The sequence below is a fragment of the Mangifera indica genome, chromosome 9 (assembly GCF_011075055.1).
Source record: "Mangifera indica cultivar Alphonso chromosome 9, CATAS_Mindica_2.1, whole genome shotgun sequence".
Taxonomy (NCBI): domain Eukaryota; kingdom Viridiplantae; phylum Streptophyta; class Magnoliopsida; order Sapindales; family Anacardiaceae; genus Mangifera; species Mangifera indica.
Window position 1 is genome coordinate 10,299,974 of NC_058145.1, and position 17,166 is coordinate 10,317,139.

The following is a 17,166-nucleotide window of genomic DNA, read 5'->3' on the forward strand; positions in this document are numbered from 1 at the left end:
TTTGAAATGTAAATGGTAGGGCTTGAATGTGCAAAAATTAAAAAGGAATAGAATTTTGAGATACCATTAATATTACAAAATTATTCTCAAAATATTTCAACAAAAATAGTTTATCTTATTTTCTAAAATATAGCAAAATGTGAAGTAAAATTTTTTTCTTTTAGAAAGAAAAAGAAAAAGAAAAAGGTTGTCTAAGGGATTGTTTGCATTATATTAACAAAATTATACACAAGAATACATTTTAAATCATCAAAATTATCAAGGTATTTTTGATGTTGTTATATTTCTATCTTTACTTATTAATTTTTAGGATAAAAATATCATTATTTTTAATTAATATAATAAATTAATAATATCTTAAAATAATTATTATTCAAAGATATTTAAGTAAAATAATATTTTCATATTATTTTATTACCTCTGATTAAATATAATAATTATTTATATCTACTAAATTTTTATTAAACATGATAATAATTTATCTCAATAATCATCCAAGTAATTTATCTATATGGTAATTTTTACTTTTTGATAATAAAATATTAGTCAAAGCAAACCCACCCATATACTACCAAAGAGTAATGTTATGTGTATCTACTTTTGATACACAATTCATATACATAGATGATGTGTATCATGTGATTAGATATTGTTTTATTTTTAATTCAAAATCACTCAATCATATAATTATATATTATTTGTATATATAAATTATATACTAAAAATTAATACACATAATTTTATTGGTTATGAAAACATAGTTATATGTTTACTTGGTGGCATCAAAGATGTTTACTTATTAGGCCAAAAGACTTGTGCCCACCCAAGGTATAGTAAAATCCCAAAGTGGTACCTCCAACTTTCAAAAACCTAAATACCCATTCTTGAGACAATTTTTGTAAAAAATTTCAATTAGAGTTAGGGGTAAAACTATCATTTAACAAAAAATTTAAATACTGAATTTTTATCACATTTCTCCCTCAATTTGAAAATCTCACAATTTTTCCATAAATTTTTTCTTCAAAATTTAAAAAGTGACAAATTTTTTTTAGGATTTCTTCCTTTTTTTCTTCATCGACGATCTGTTGTTTCGGCTATCAATCAGCCTCCCTTCTGACCTTTTGCCTTTTCTTCTATGACCATGAATCAATAGAAATTTTCTTGAAATCTAAACGATTTTCATCTAGAAATCTAAACAGCTTTCATTTGGAAAGCCGATTTTCATCTAGATGATGATGTCCAAACAAATAGTTTGGATGAGTCATCATCCAGAAGAAGAGATCTTTTTGTCTAAATGACGATGCACATAAATAATTCATTTGGATGATGACCTCTAGACGAAAATCCTCTAGATTTTCAAACAATTTTTGTTGATTCGTGGTTAGAAAAGAAAGGGAGAGAAGTCAGTTGATAGTCGAAGAAAAGAGGAAAAAGCCTAGAGGGAAGTGTCATTTTTCAAATTTTGGATAAGAAAAAATTATTAATTTTTAAATCTAAAAAAAAAAAGATAATAAAATTTTAATTTTTTAAATTTTTTAATAAATAGAAATTTTATCTCTTATCTTAATTAAAATTTTTAATAAAAATTATTTAATAAATAAATATTTAAGTTTTTAAAAAAAATATAAAGTGACAACTCTTTAGGCCAACTTATTAATTACATGGCTGAGAAAGTGGTTTAAGTGGTCATGGTATGTACGTGAGAATATTTAATGTTGTTAAATACAACAAATATTTTATGTATCTTCTTTAATTCTTCAAACACAACTCAACTCATCCTTTACCAAAGTACCCTTGTACTTTACTTGCATTCCTAAATAGTAAATATATATATTATTCACATCCTCGTATTATTAGCATATTAAATATATGCAAAAAAAAAATTTAACTAAAAATATATTAAATATATATTTTACACATTTCCCGTATTAAAGACCATATTTTATATTTATCTTTTTTTTAATTTTTAGTTAAATTTAAAGTACAAAATTATCTCTTTTATTTTTAATTATTTACAAAAATACTATTATTATTTTTAAAAAACTCTACAATATTTCTTTCTTAATTTTTAATTCTAATTTTATGTTTTTCTTCTTTGTAACATGTACAAAGATTCATTCTGATTTGAAGTTTGAAATCCAAACTAATTAATTTGTTTATTTTTTTCAATTAAACGATATTTTATTTACTATACAAAGAATTTTGATTATATATTATTTTATATTACGTTTAATAGTTAATCAAATACTTTATATTTGAATTATTATATTAATTTTCAATAGAATATTCGTGACTATATGTCGTATTAAACTTGTATATATAAGTTTTATATTTTTTCTGTATATAAATTTTAGAAACATTTTTTTACAAACATATTTTTTATTATTTATCATATTATACCTAATAATTCGCCTACTGTTTTTTTTTCCACTTTCGTATTTAGTAACTAGAATTGCATATGCTTCTATTGCTTCAAAGTTCAAACACAAGCACAACTAGCTTTATAAAATTATGAGAATACCCTTTTGCTTCTAACACAATCCAACCTACTCCGCACATTTACTAAAATACCCTTGTGATTTCAATTTTCTTGCACTCAAGTTTCAGTATACCACAGAGTCACACAGACAACTGAGCCAATCAACAATTATCTCTTCACTCTTTCTCTCTTCTCTCTCTCTCTGTTTTGGCCTCCTTTTCATTTTTTGAGGTGCCACACCTCTTATCTCCTTAATTTCTTCAAACCTCCATTTTTTTTTCTTGTCTGGGTTTCGTGCTTTTTCCTCTTTAGATCATACTTGAGTCTCCGTTTTTATTCCTCAAGTTTTCAATTTGCTAATCAACCAACTCTCAGAAAGAGGAAACCCCACCTGGGTCTTGCTTTCTTTTTAGTTTCAATGCTTCCTTTTTCAGATTCAGAGTAATGGTTTTCTTGTTGAAGATGCAAATACACTTTGTTTCACATCAGGTTAGTTTCCTTTTTCTTTTCTTTTTTCTAATATTTTGTTGTTTTATTAAGTGTTCTATTTGAGCTGTGTATTAGTTTTTGTTCTGAAATATTGAAGTTTGAATAGTTGAAGCTGATTGTTCTTATTTTCATGTCTTAGCTGAGTTCTAGTAAGTTGATAAAAATTTTAACTTTTGATGCTTTGGTTTGGATCTTGTTTGCATATCTTGAGAGGATTGATTGTTATTTTCCAGTTTGTTTGGTTGAAATTCCGATGGTTTGATTTGTTGATTATTATGAATACTTATTTTCATTGTTATTGCTTTTTGCCCTAATTTGAATTTGTGTTGGGGGAGTTACTTTGCCTCTGGATTTGGCCCTTGATTTGTATTGGTGAACTCTCAACTATGGGGTGTAAACTTGTGTAAAGTTTAATTCTTTTGGCTCTATAAGTTCCAATTATTTGCTTTTTCGTTCATTGATTGGATGTTTTGAACATTTAATTCTCGTTATTGCTGATTTGGTTAGACTTATAAGTGCAGGAAAAATGGAAACAAATCAAAACCATCATTCAACTGAGTCTAGTATGGCTTTCTTGCATCATTATGTTTGGTAACATTTTATGAGGAAAAAAGTTTCCTGCAGTTGAGTGGGTGCTAAGGCTGATTCATCTGATGGTTTGTATGCAGATTTTTATTTCAGGTTCTTCATTATTTCTTTTGAGTTACTAAATTAATTAAATTAGCTTATGCTTGAATCCATTGTGTATATGTATGTCATTGAAGTAAATGAAGGCACTGGCTTCATTGATAGTAACAGAAAATAAAAGTGATTCCATGCTGTTTGCCATGATCCTGTAATGAACATTATCTGTACAGCAATTTGTTGCTTTTGTCTGTGTTTTTGTGAGTTTTACTTAGATCTGCTATATATTGTCTCTTTTCACACATTAGTGTTACATGCTCAAGTTGATCATAACTTTTCTTTGTTGACAAAATTTGTAACGATTTGATCTGTGATTGTTGTTGATTAGTAATAAAAATGGCTATAATTTATCTAACTGACATTGTTTCCTTTTCTTGTCAATGTTAGAGAGCTTTTCTATTCGTATGAGTGTTTTATAGTTGAGCTTTGACATTATGGGTAGAGGTAGAGGAAAAGGAAAGAAGTTGACTGTTAGCAATCATGAGGACCAAGGAAGTGGTGAGGAAGAGAAAATTCCAGCACAGAAAAGAAGGGGAAGGCCACAAAAACCACTAAAGGATGATATTGATGAAGAAGAAGCTGAGAAAATAGACGAGGAGGATGGTGAGAACGGAAAAGTTCGTACTGTGAGCAATGAAATAAAAAGTCCCACTGCAACAGAGAATGGAAAGAAGAGGAAGCGTAACTCACAAGTCAAAGAGAAGTCAGATTCAATCAAAGAGGAAAATGGTATTGGAACCAGGTCGAGTACTGCTGACTCAACCAAGTCAAATGGATTTCGACATAATGGAAGCAGGAGGAAAAGCAAACCTCGTAGGGCTGCTGAAGCAGTTGTTGAATGCAAATAGGGTTATGATTGGCTATTGCACTCGGTCTCATCCCTAATGCATTGCCTGAATATGACAGGATAGGAAGTGAGCCCTAGTGAATCTCTCATTTCAAATTTTTTCCCTTTTTGGTCTGTTTTCTAATTTTTTGCAATTGCTTATCCTTATTTTGTTCTTATTTCATGCGGGAGTTTTGGAGCTGATTTTGCTGGTTGTAATTTTGATAATGCTGTTATATTTTATTTCATTTCTTGTTTCTGTGTATTATATATTCTGAATGACATGCGTAAGTTTTCTGCACTGGTTATATAGTTTTTGACAATTTTTATTTGAGATATGATTGTTGAATATCATATCAACTTGGATTCACATGATTGTTTAAAATCTAAACTAGCAAGGCATTAATGATAGGAGAACTTGTTCTCTCGTCAATTGTGTTTTGCTTTTGGATGATCATGTGTTTTACGAAGTGATAATGAAGGTTTCTTGTCTGAAATTATGACCTTCTTGGTTCTTAGATTATAGACATCTGAAATCCACTCTGTGTTATGCCACATCATTCTTGCATTGCGGCCATATTTGCATATTCTTAATTAGCTTAGCTAAGATGTTTACCTTTATGAGCAATGAGACTCGCATGGTTGATTTGTTTTGCAGTCAAGTGTGTGTTTTATTACCTTATATTACCCTCTTCTTGAATGCTAATAAGATGGTTGTGTATTTGACAGAGTTGTAGACACCTCTTTTTCTGCTTCCTTCTTTGCTTGAGGATCTGTTTACATTTTTCCATAATTGAGGTTCTAATCACCTGGCATTCCTATCCTGAGGCTAAATAGCTGAAGCTTCAGGCACTTCGTTAGTTTAAAATTTATATACATGTTTTCAGCGCGGTGTGCATAATTTCTATACATATTTGTTCTATAACACAATTGTGCATTCATTCAGACATTTGATTTAGTCCCGTGCTGACAAGTTGCAGCTCTCCCTTTTTCCTTCTGGATTGACGGGGATGTTTAGAGGTTGGGAAGAAAAGCCTTTATAGGATAAGAATGAGCGCTTTTTTTATTTATGCAGCTTATTGTAATACTGCAATTGGTGCGCCATGAATGGCGTGGCATACATAACTTCTCATTTGGTGGGCTGCCTACACTTGACCAGTGCAAGGCAACCACCAAGCTTAGCTGGGTTGTTTTGACATTCTAAGCCACCAGTTTTCTGCAAAAATGTTTTCTCCCACTGAATTGAATGTATTGTCTTAAACTATATATATTTGTACATCTTTGAGTATGTCCAGAACCGGCTGCAGTACCTCCCTGTGTTGATACAAGGACAGTTTCTTCTTTGAAATCAAACTTGTGATACTGCTACAAGTGTGACGATTCTTTCATGTGCATAGCATAAACTATTTCAGATCGAAGATAAAAGTTTGGCCACTCATTGATGTGGGAATCGCTTCTTTACAACATGCTACATCGAACTTTTAACAAATTTGATGTTTCACGTTATATGATTTTTTCCAGAAATGTTGTAATAGCCAAAACCTAATGAGTTTTAACTTGTTTATGGTGTATTTCTTAGAGTTTGACATTTTTCAACATGATTTATTAATTCAATATGATATGACATGAAAAATATTCGATTAGGGTTTAGGTTTTTTTTTACATGAAATTTAATTCGGGCCAATCCGTTATGACTCGAAACTAGTTTAGTTAGTGTTAAGATTGATACGAAAGTAATCCAAATAGGTTGAATTAACTCAAATGTTTTGAAAAATTGTGCTTTAGTGGAATTTGTTAGGGACATATTAAAAAAATGTTGAATAACAAGTATCAATAGTAGTTAAAGTTAGAAATGACAATTCAATCCACCAAATCAGATTCTCAACGCACCTCTCCTTAACTAGGGAGGGGATTCTATAATAGGAATAGGGACAGGGATGAAGACGGCTATGATCTCTACAATTGGAGAATGAAATAGATATATCTCTAAACTGATTTCTACCCAGTTTGTTTTTTCTTTTACATATCTTTTAAATTCTTAAATATTGACTGTTATAAGTCATGAATTATTATAAATATATTCTAACATATAATAAACATTCTATTATTAATCTTGTTGGGATGAGAAGAGGACTGAGAGATTTTTCTCCATTAGGATGGGGAAGGGAAGGGAAAGAACTTTTTCCCCACTAGGAAGGGACAAGGATACCTTGTCATTCTCATATTAGAGATGGGGAGTTGATGAGAAAAGATTTCTCCTATAGAGATGAGAACGAAAATTAGGGTATTCAATTCCTCTCTGCCTCGTTGTCATCCCTATTTGAAATTCTTATATATTGTATATAGTTATATTTCTATACAATTGTAATTAGACCTATTATTATTTTTTTATTTAAAATTTTATTTTATTATTCAATAATGAGAATGAGATTTAGTTACTTAAATTATTAACATGTTTTAAAGGTTTAGATATGTAATTTATAGACCATTTATAAACAAGTCAAAATATTATACTATGTGTTTTATTAATAGTAGATTGAGGTAATTTGTGAAGTAATTAAAATACTAAAAACACTTAAGAGAGTAGAAACAATAATTTAGATTGCGTTAGAGTTGAAAATTTTTAATATGATTCTAATTAGGGTCGAGTTAGAGTTAGGGCTCTAATTCAAAACCTGAACTAACATGATACAAACACGATCAGATGACACGAACTATTAGGGCTATTATTTTTGCTATATAAGATACACAAAAAAACATGTTGTGGAACACCTATATGTAAAATTTCATATACATAAGCAAACATAAAATTATATTATCCTAAGTCTATAAAATCTACACATATATTATAAAATAATAACAATATCTGTTACGTTATGCATCTAAAATTCATCATAAAACTACTTAGATTAGTTGCATTGAAGTAATTAGTCTTTTGCTCTTGAAATCTCTTTAAATGACAACTTTCAATAAGTAAAGTTATACTATATGAGTTTCAAAAAAGGACCGAATCAATATATAATAAGTTATTGGATTTCTCCATCAAAAGTACAATAAACTTTAAGGTTCACACTAATATTGTCTATTCAAATTATAATTTTTAAGTGTATTTAACTTATATTTATTGATAATTTAAATTTATTTATAAACTCTCATTAGAGTATTTAATTACCTATTTTGTGAAAACAAATTCATAATTAATGTTAACCCAGGTACATTAATAAATTTTCTAATATTCTCCCATTTAGACAATATTTATTAATTTTATTTATTTATTTTTTAAGAAAAAGAAAATAAACTTTAACTCTTAAGAATCAATATTTTAAGTTTAGAGTAACCCACTATTTTAAAAAGACAAAATAATGTAAGGATAAATTATGCTATAATAATCTATTCAATTATGTTTTATACGTGGATCAGAGTCAGAGAGCGTAAGGGAGGGCAGTCTACATAGCAAATTAAAAAAAACTTTCAGGCTAACGGCAAAATCAAGGAGACATTATGCTGGTGCAAAACGACTACCGCACTCACGGAACGTTACGAAAATTTTTAAAGAATATTTTTATTTTTTATTTTTGAAATGTTCCGCTACAATAGCAGATTGTATTCGGCTGCCCGTGGGTCTGAAGTTCAAGCCTGCAATATGGTCTAGACAGTCCAAGTGCTTGGCATTGCATCCTACAGTAACAAATCGTGCTCTCGTGGGCTAGACTACAAATGGAGGGCTCAAACGTAACTACGGGCTAACCCAACCTCCATCCACGTCTAGTCTATAGACAATACTAGTAGCACCCATCAAATATAGAGAGAAATTAATTTTTTATTTTTAAATTTCAAATTAATTAATCTTTTATTTATATTTATGTATAATTATAACATGATTACCATTATTTACCATAAGCATAACTCTAACCGTACGAGAGAAGAGACATAACTTTATGCAAATATGATTTTATAAATTTAATTGTTTTGTTAAAAAAAAAAAATTTAACTTTTACATTTCGAAGCAAAACTATATAAAAATGTATTCACCTGAAAAAGGGGGTGATTTAATTAAAATAAATCTATGCACACATATAATAAAATTATAGGTATACAATTATGATTATATAATAAAATATATATATAATTTAAAGTAAATATAAAATAACTTTAAATATAGCATTTTCATGCATTATTTGAGAATTTAAACACCTCGTCTATTATTTCTCTCTGAAAATTACAAGCCTAGATGGAAATACTGTAAGGAACTCCTTTCCCTGTGACTCCGGATTCCGAAAATGGCTTCAACAACTCATACGGCAAAACCCCAGCTCCATTTCTGTTCTTCAACTTCGTATTCCCATTCCTCGCATCCACAATTCCCTCAAACTCCATCAACTTCCCATTAAATTTCTCGAAAGCACTTTTCACTATCGGATCGTCTTCCCAGGCCGGCTCCGCCAGCTGCCCCAAATACTCCTCATCGGGAGAGTGATTGGACAGCACATCCAGCACCGTCATCACCACCGACGCCTGAACCTGCGAAGGAAAGCATCTCAAAAGCACAACTTCCGGCTTCTCCATTAAGAATTTCCATCCCTCTTCCGAGCGATCCTCTGTAGGCATATTGATTCTTGCAATTGTTGGCCGGTTGGGAAAATATCCTGCATATGAATACTGACCGAAGTTCACGGCGGCGTGGTGACCGGAGGCCACCCAGGCAATGGTTGTGACGATATGGACTAAATCTTTCGGGGTTTTGAGCTCAGGCCACCATGTCGCGTCCTTCTTATCTCCATGTCCAACGTTCTTGATCTCTTTCCACCATGCCTGGAGCTCTTGATCGGAGGCTACAAGTTTTGGATCGGGATAATAGTGGTTCACATAATCTGTCATCCACTGTTTTAATGCGTCCCAGAGAACAAGTCCATCGTTGGCGTAAGGGTAGTCTTCAATTGTTAGCTTTAGGCCATGAGGAGAATTTGGATCTTCCACAGCCATCCCTCTGGTTAACCGCAAAAGGAGGAGAAAACAAACCAGGAAGACGAATCAATTTTACGACTTATGAATACTAAATGACAAAATATTATAGTTTTCAATATGAAAAAGCTTACCTGCTAATTAGATCTTGGGGCAAGGCCTCGTGATCGAAACGCCAGACGGCATCGTATACAGCAGAGCTGAGCTCCATGGAGTACTTGCCTGGTGAGAAACTGGTTTCAATGATACCATCGGCATTGATTAGCTTTTCTCGAGCTAGGGCATTGATCTCCATTGTGTACCGGAAATGGGGGTGCAATAATCTATAGATTGGGTGCATCACACTGAGATGCCGGTTCGTGGCAATTATGTAAGGCTCTGTGCAGCAATGAGTTCTTAGCCTGCAGAATGAAAAATTAACACCATAACATAATGAATCCGGTTATCAAATGATCGAACGAACCAAAGGACAATTTATTTTGTTGAAATTCATAAAAAAAATATGTAATCATTGGAATTTAGTTCCTAGATTTCGGTGAAATTTTATCTTTTAGTTGGATACGAAAATCAAGAGATATGGCACTTACCAGTGGCTAACAAGTTGGTGATAACCAGAGTCAATGGCGACGACTTGAGCTTTAGCCAACCTCCATAGCCAGCAACCTGTGGAGTACCAACAGGGAGTGTACACTTCTTTCCACTGGGGTTTGCCGTCCATCGGTGGCCGAACGAGCTCGATGGCCAGAGGCCTCAACGTGCCACCAGGGGTTAGGAAAAACACCGTGCGAGATCCATAAAGCGTTGTGTTCTCTTGGGTTCTCACTTTCTTAACGTATGGTAGCATCAAGTCATGGTAATCTAGAATGAAGAGCTTCTTTTGTTTTATGGCCTGTAGAATAATTAATCAATCTTGTGCAAGTTCATTGAGAAGAAATGGGAATTTATGGAGTTTTGTTTGTTTGTTTTTAGTACCTCGTCAATAGTCATGAAGCCTTTGATTGCTCGCTCAATGATTTCTGTGGTGATTTTTGATTCAGGGGGGCCATACACTTGAGGGTCCAGTGTGCTTTTCAATGGCCATTCCTGTAGAAATATTAAAGCAAAATTTTAAGCTTAATTCTGGGTCCATATGTATATATACACATATATGACATACCGTAATCAATTTTATGCATAAGGGGTTGAGACCAGCTAGGGTTTGGCGAGCAAATTCTTCATCGCTGAACCAAAAAAATCTGTCTCCTGCAAATCAAAACAAAAAACCCAGAAACGATGCTGAGAATATGAGATATTTTTTAATCAACGAAAAGAATAGAGGCTTATTGTCTCTCACTGGCCATGGTGTCAGGGGTCTCAAAGCGCAACACATCTTCACTGGTATCCTCAATGGCTTTGACTAATCTGGGAATGAGTGTTTTCCAGAAGCCTTGTTTAGTGAGTGGGGGCAACTGAATGCCTTCGTTGAAGAGGTTATCTATGGCGGTGAAGTATGGAAAGCCTAAATTGGTGTCAACGATGGCAGTTTGGATGGCTGGAATTAAAGCATGCAAGGCTGAGTAGAGTGTTTTTGCTGAAAATGTGAGCTCTTTTATGTCTGAGAAGGCTTCATCCCTCGGTACGTAGATCGTGCTGGTTGCTAATTTCTCTGAACTTGGATCTGCGCACTCATGCCAATAATTATAAGTACTCATTAATTTCTTAATTAATAATAATAAGACCTTTATTATTGGGATTATGAGATAATTAAACAACAGTCTAAACGTGCGTTATAAGACGTAAAATATCATTCTTCATACCATAACTGAAGAATAAAATAAATATTAGCTATATGTATTTTATTATGTAATTATAAGAGAATTAATTAAGCGAGTCGAATCCTTAACCCCAACTCGCCCCTCACCAGGTCCATCTCTGATCTAAAATCAATGTCTGATAACAATACAGTTAAATCTATTTTTTAGCAAATAAATTTCATTGTATTTATCTCTAGAAATGTTTAATCTAAAAATGCATGCATTTCTAATAAATTATTTGATATTAAGCTTCCAATGTTCCGTATGGGACAGCCTAGGCTAAATATGATCCAAGCTGGCTTGGCCTTAAAAGTTAGTATGGCTTTATTCAATTTAATTTGAATTCAATTTAAATTCAAATTAGAAGATTTGATTCTTTTTAAAATCAAGTTAGGAGGTGTTTGACTTAAGTCAGATCAAATTCATAACTTGAATCACAACTTCAAATTCATGGCTTGATTTAGCTTGAATCAACTCAAATTGGTGATTCTAATTCGTGACTCAGTTTGTTTGAATTTATGGTTTGAATAAGTAATTTTGAATATTATTTAGGTAAAACAACGTTGTTTTGTCAATGAATTATAAACTCGAGCCACGAATATGAGTCATTAATTAGAACTATGAATTCAAGTTAAATCGAGCTACAATTTTGAACCATTTATTCGAGTTACAAAATCAAACTAAAGTCAAACTAAATCAAACTAAATTTTTTTCATTCAAACCAAAATTGAACTGGATTAATTTTTATTCGAACCAAACTCGAGATAAAGGGTTTTCAAACTCGAACCGATTTGTATTCGCCCACAGGGACAGCCACTATTTTCCATGTGTTTTTTGTCTCACCACACTTTTCCATTTTAGAATTTTAAAAACAAGATTTTTTTTTTTAACTTCCTTCAAATTCTATTAGTGAAATTTATTAATTTTTTTTAGTATGGAAACATTAAAAAGACAAAATATTTTTTATTACTTAAAATATTTATTAAATTTAAATAAACCTTTTCTTCAAAACTCTATTAAATATATTTTTGCTTTTAGTTTATATTAATTTTAAGATAAATAAAATATAATTTAAAAAATTTAAACAGTCCCAAATAATGAATATTGTAGATAACGCTTAAAATCATATTAGAATGATCCAATTAAGAGGGATTCACACTAAGATTCTGTGACTTAATTAAAATCCCACAATTTCAATGCAATACTAACTTTCGTCAATAAATGTTTTAATTTTTAAAATTATTGTTCAAGATTGTAATTTTTTTATTTAAATTATTAAAAAATAATTTATCTATATTTTAAAAGTATAAGGATATTAATTTTATAATATTTTTATTTTTTACAAAAAATATTATTTAATTGTATCATTTTAAACATTGGGTTGTAAAAGTGTTTTTTTTTTTTTTTTGGTTATATAAAAACAATATCCCATGTATAATAAAAAACTTACAAACTTATTAGTCTCCTTTCTTTTCTTGGCTTTTGTATAAGGTCTCTGTTTGTTTCCTCGTTCCTTTCCCCCACTCTCCATTTGTGTTTCCTCTTTCCCTATCTCGTACAGTTTAAAGGTCCACAAAAGACCTTCTTGATAGACTCCATGGCCACCACCATTGTACCATGAAAAGACCTTTGCTCGACAATGATTTATGACTCTTCGCATGTTCAATCTCTCTATGTTTGCTTCCACTGTGGAGTTATACTGTTCATTTGTTTACTACCTACCGACTGTATAATTAACGGATGCAATAATTTGTAGCTTTTCCTTTTTTATAAATCAAAGTCAAAATTATCTACCATTAAAACCCTTAATTTTACCTTAAAGATAGCAAGTAGTTTATGATGCCAAGGCTATATAGCTCCTTACCTTTTTTACACCGAGGCCGCCCCGTTCGGCAGCGTCTAGGGTAAGGGTGTTGCTTCCCGCCAAGCACCGGTCGAGCCAAATCTCCGCTCTTATCAGGGTTTCCAAGATCATTGTACACATCATAGTCGTAAATTCTCTCACTGTTCTTGCGCTCTCCTTGTCCGTTGCCTCGTAGTTTCTCAAGCTCTTCTTCTCTCAATCTCCTCAATCCATTCGGCGTGTTTGATGGCAAGTATGACTGATCTCACAACACCATGGAGCTCAACAAGTCAAATTAAATTCATGGGATACAAATTAACAATAAAACTATATACACAGATAATAAATACAAATTTATACACAAATGATGATATATCACTATATGATTGGATAATTTTAAATTAAAAATAAAATAACAAATAATTATACAATAATATATTATATTTTATATATAAATTTCTATCCACCACTTATGCATATAATACTAGTCGGAAAATTAACGTAGGAGCTTCAAGTGTTGGCTAATAGCTTCCTGAAGACCACTTATTTTTTGTTCATTAATAAAAGAAGCTGAGGAATCAATGGGAATCGGGACCACTGCTGTTCTATGATTTATTCATGAATGGTTTGATTTACCTGGGACCACTGTTGGGAATATATTTCCTTTCGTAAAGTTAAAATTAATAAAAAAGAAAATTAATAACAAGAATCAGAAATACACCAACACAGACCTTTGCTGCAAAGAAGACTCTCTTCTTCTGCGTCTTATCGCTCTTAGGCTGAACCCATGAGCCACATATTATCTTCACCTTACCGGTGTCAAACCCATCAAGGACAATATCCTTTAAAAACATCTCCTTGTGGTGTTCATTCTCCACAAACATGGCTCCAACTTCTCCGAAATCCTTCGGAATTTCGAACTCAGCCTCGTATGTTGCCTGTCCTTTCACCTCCTTCGCTTTGTGTGCAAACGCCTTGATGGTTGGCTTCTCCAATCCCGTCTCTGAAACCACCAGTTAAACGTCTTAACGTGTGCTCGAAGAGCTACAGTTTGAAGCTCATCAAAGGTTGATCGACTCTCAACATCAATAAATCGTTAAAGAAGATTAACAGTTTTAAAAAAGCATGAACGATTAAGAAACTATCCAACATTTAAATCACAGTATTTTGACGACGGTGTTGAAACTTACTGCGGTCAAGCTCGGAGCTAACGAGCTCCAACAGGAGAGATTTTCCGAGGGCATCTTGTAAAGTATCCAAACCGCTATCAATAGAAATGCTAGAAAGCAAACTACTGACGGTTGGAATGACAGTGACAACAGCCGTAACAGTGGTGATTTTTCGTTCGACTAAATCGACCTTTGAGGCTTTGATGTTGGAGGGGACGAACCCAACTCGAATTTTGGGAGTTTTTTCGAGTGAGGATCTTGAGTGAAGAGGAAGAAAAGCATTGGCCGAGGCACCATTTCCATGGAGAAATGGCTTGTTGGCCAATGGGAAGAGGGGTTTGGCAATAGGAGATTGATCAAGTTGAGGCTTCAACATGTTTACTTAAGAAACCACAGTTTGATGATTTGATTTGTGTGATATATTTGTTAAGACATGGAGGGTTTATATAGAGATTGGATTGAGGATGGGAGACAGAGCATGAGTTTCATATGGCAATAGAAAGAGTTTTGATTTTAATTTCTTTTATTTTATTGGATGGATTTGGTGAATTGTGGCATATGGAAAATGGAAAATGGACAATGGAGGGGCAGAAGTAGCTTAATGAGATTGAAAAGAACATGTTGTACTCTTCTGCTTTGGTGAGCAAATTTAGTGGAGTGTTTGGTGGGTATTAAAAAATAGCTATGGTTAAGAGAGTAGCTTTATCTTATGAAAATTTACTGGGTTAATAAAACTAAGCGTATAAATTATACAAATTTTTATATATAAAATGATGTAATAACTTGACTAATTAGACGTTATTATTATAATTTATATAGATAAATTTATATAATTTGTTTATACGTATTACTCGTATTCTTAACTTGTATATTAACAACAATCATTCTTGCACAATCCCATTCATGAGATAATACTATACATATAAATAAAATATACAAATTTATTTATAGAAATTGAGTTAATAATATCTTATTGAGTAATATTAAATTAAGAAAATTGTGATTTTTTTAAAGGATTTGTTTTAGTAAGGGATTGTTTAATTGCAAGTATTCATAGACTACCCAAGTACAACTAGTTAGTGAATTTGTATATTATGAGAGTATTAAATGTGTTTACCGTATTTTATTGTTTTAAACACGTTCTATCATATTTTTTAACCTAAAAAATATAAAACACATATTTTATACGATTATCATATTAAACTTGTATAAAAAAGTTTGTACTATATGTTATTGTATTTTTTAATATTTTTTTGATAAAAGATAAAGCGTTGACATTTTATAAGACATTAAATGATATCATTTTATATATAGTATATAAAATTCAATTTTAATCATGATAAGTTGTGTTTCTTTTCTTTCAAAATTGAGAAAATCCCTTACAGTCCTACAAATTTTTTTTTTTTTTATTTCTTACCATCAACTCATCATTTTATTTTTTAATTTTCAGTAACTTGATCAAAGAAAGAAACTTATTACTTTATCAATAGTAGTCTTGAAATGACATATTTTGACATTCATTATTTTGATCATAAAGAAAACTTAAATTTGAGTGATAATAGTGTGATAAATCGTTTTTTTATCTCTATCATGTGACATCTTGGTCAATATATGAAAAAATATACATTTGATTAATCCTATTTTATAACATAATTTCTAGGACTTAAAATTCTTTTAAGTTAGGACAAATAATGTAGGACAATTAGGGCAAATAAAATGCGGCAAAGTAGAAATCTTAGAGATATAATATAATTTTTGCATATACTTTAAATTTAGGGTTGATGGTTTTGATTTCTCTACATTTTTAATTTAAATCTATTCATGTAAAATATATAAATCAATATTAAAATATATTAATTAGTTATATTATGTGTTTAAAAAATTATAATTGAATATTTATTATATATTATATTTAAATTTAATTAAAGCATAATTTAAAAATCTATTATAGATTATATTTTATTAAGTCTAATGGCCAATTAAATACTGAAAGTTGAAATGTTATATTAATTTTAATTTGGTGTTTCATAGAAAAAGCTAAAATTAAGATTAATATTACCATATTATATAAAATATATTATTAACTATATATCATATTAAATTTATATATATATATATATATATATGCTTTATATATTTTTTAAATATCTTAATTTTATAATCATATTTTTACTTATATATTTTTTACCAATAGTCATATTGCACCCTTTTTTTATTTCCGTACTGACTAACTTGCACAAGTCCGTTTAATATTTTAACGCGTTGGATATTGTTGACCGCTTTAGCTAAAATTCTTAATCTAATTAAATCCATAATCTTATTATAAATCATTACAAAATTTTTCTAATTATTATAAATTTCACTAATTAATCAATAAAATTTATTTCACATTTGTTTTGCGTGTAGCATGTGGAAAAAAATCTCAATCCAAATCACGGGATCAGATCCTCATCTAGAATGTGAAAGAGATTAATAGTACACCTGGAGGTGGTGGTGTTTTTAGTGCGCGCAAATTCCGGTGTTTTTCCTGGCCCCATGGTCTTAGGATCCCTAGACTGTGCTGGTGCTGTTGCATCGTCTGTAATCTGGTAGATGCTGATGCCGACTTTAGCAGAGAGTGATGATGTGTGATTGAATCGAGCGGTCCGGGTCCTGTGGTCTCCTTGGCTTGCCTCTCATTCATTGTAGGGGGCCATGTTGTCTAGAGTTTATGCTGTCCTCTTTGAGGATTACTTTAGGTTTTGGGCTTTTTTTTTTGTGTAATGTATATATTTACCTAAAAAAAAATGATTGTACGAAATTTGACTTATTATTTTAATTCGGTTATAAAAACTGCACCATTTTATGACGAGAAACCCACTTAACATCTCTTTAATGTGCAAAAAGAAATCTCTAATGGTGTAAAGCTTAATTTAGAGTTT

General features: G+C 31.1%; 2 protein-coding genes across 4 annotated transcripts; one reads left to right on the forward strand and one right to left on the reverse strand.

Moving 5' to 3' along the window:
• Positions 1–2,618: 2,618 nt before the first annotated feature.
• LOC123224856 lies at positions 2,619–4,743 on the forward strand. 3 transcript variants are annotated; one of them, XM_044648593.1, is made up of 3 exons: positions 2,619–2,968; positions 3,490–3,649; positions 4,040–4,743. In XM_044648593.1, the coding sequence occupies exon 3, from the start codon at positions 4,087–4,089 to the stop codon at positions 4,498–4,500; it is 414 nt and encodes a 137-aa protein (XP_044504528.1). In that variant the 5' UTR covers positions 2,619–2,968; positions 3,490–3,649; positions 4,040–4,086; the 3' UTR covers positions 4,501–4,743. The 3 variants fall into 3 exon arrangements, with proteins under 3 accessions (XP_044504528.1, XP_044504527.1, XP_044504526.1); XM_044648592.1 differs by having other exon boundaries at positions 3,490–3,624; XM_044648591.1 differs by lacking the exon at positions 3,490–3,649 and having other exon boundaries at positions 2,624–2,968.
• Positions 4,744–8,620: 3,877 nt separating this feature from the next.
• Positions 8,621–14,714, reverse strand: LOC123224787 (linoleate 13S-lipoxygenase 2-1, chloroplastic-like). The gene is made up of 9 exons (XM_044648505.1): positions 14,267–14,714; positions 13,808–14,079; positions 13,098–13,335; positions 10,774–11,097; positions 10,597–10,682; positions 10,413–10,523; positions 10,028–10,329; positions 9,575–9,841; positions 8,621–9,465 (listed from the first exon to the last, which is right to left on the reverse strand). The coding sequence occupies exons 1-9, from the start codon at positions 14,619–14,621 to the stop codon at positions 8,706–8,708; spliced, it is 2,715 nt and encodes a 904-aa protein (XP_044504440.1). The 5' UTR covers positions 14,622–14,714; the 3' UTR covers positions 8,621–8,705.
• Positions 14,715–17,166: the final 2,452 nt, after the last annotated feature.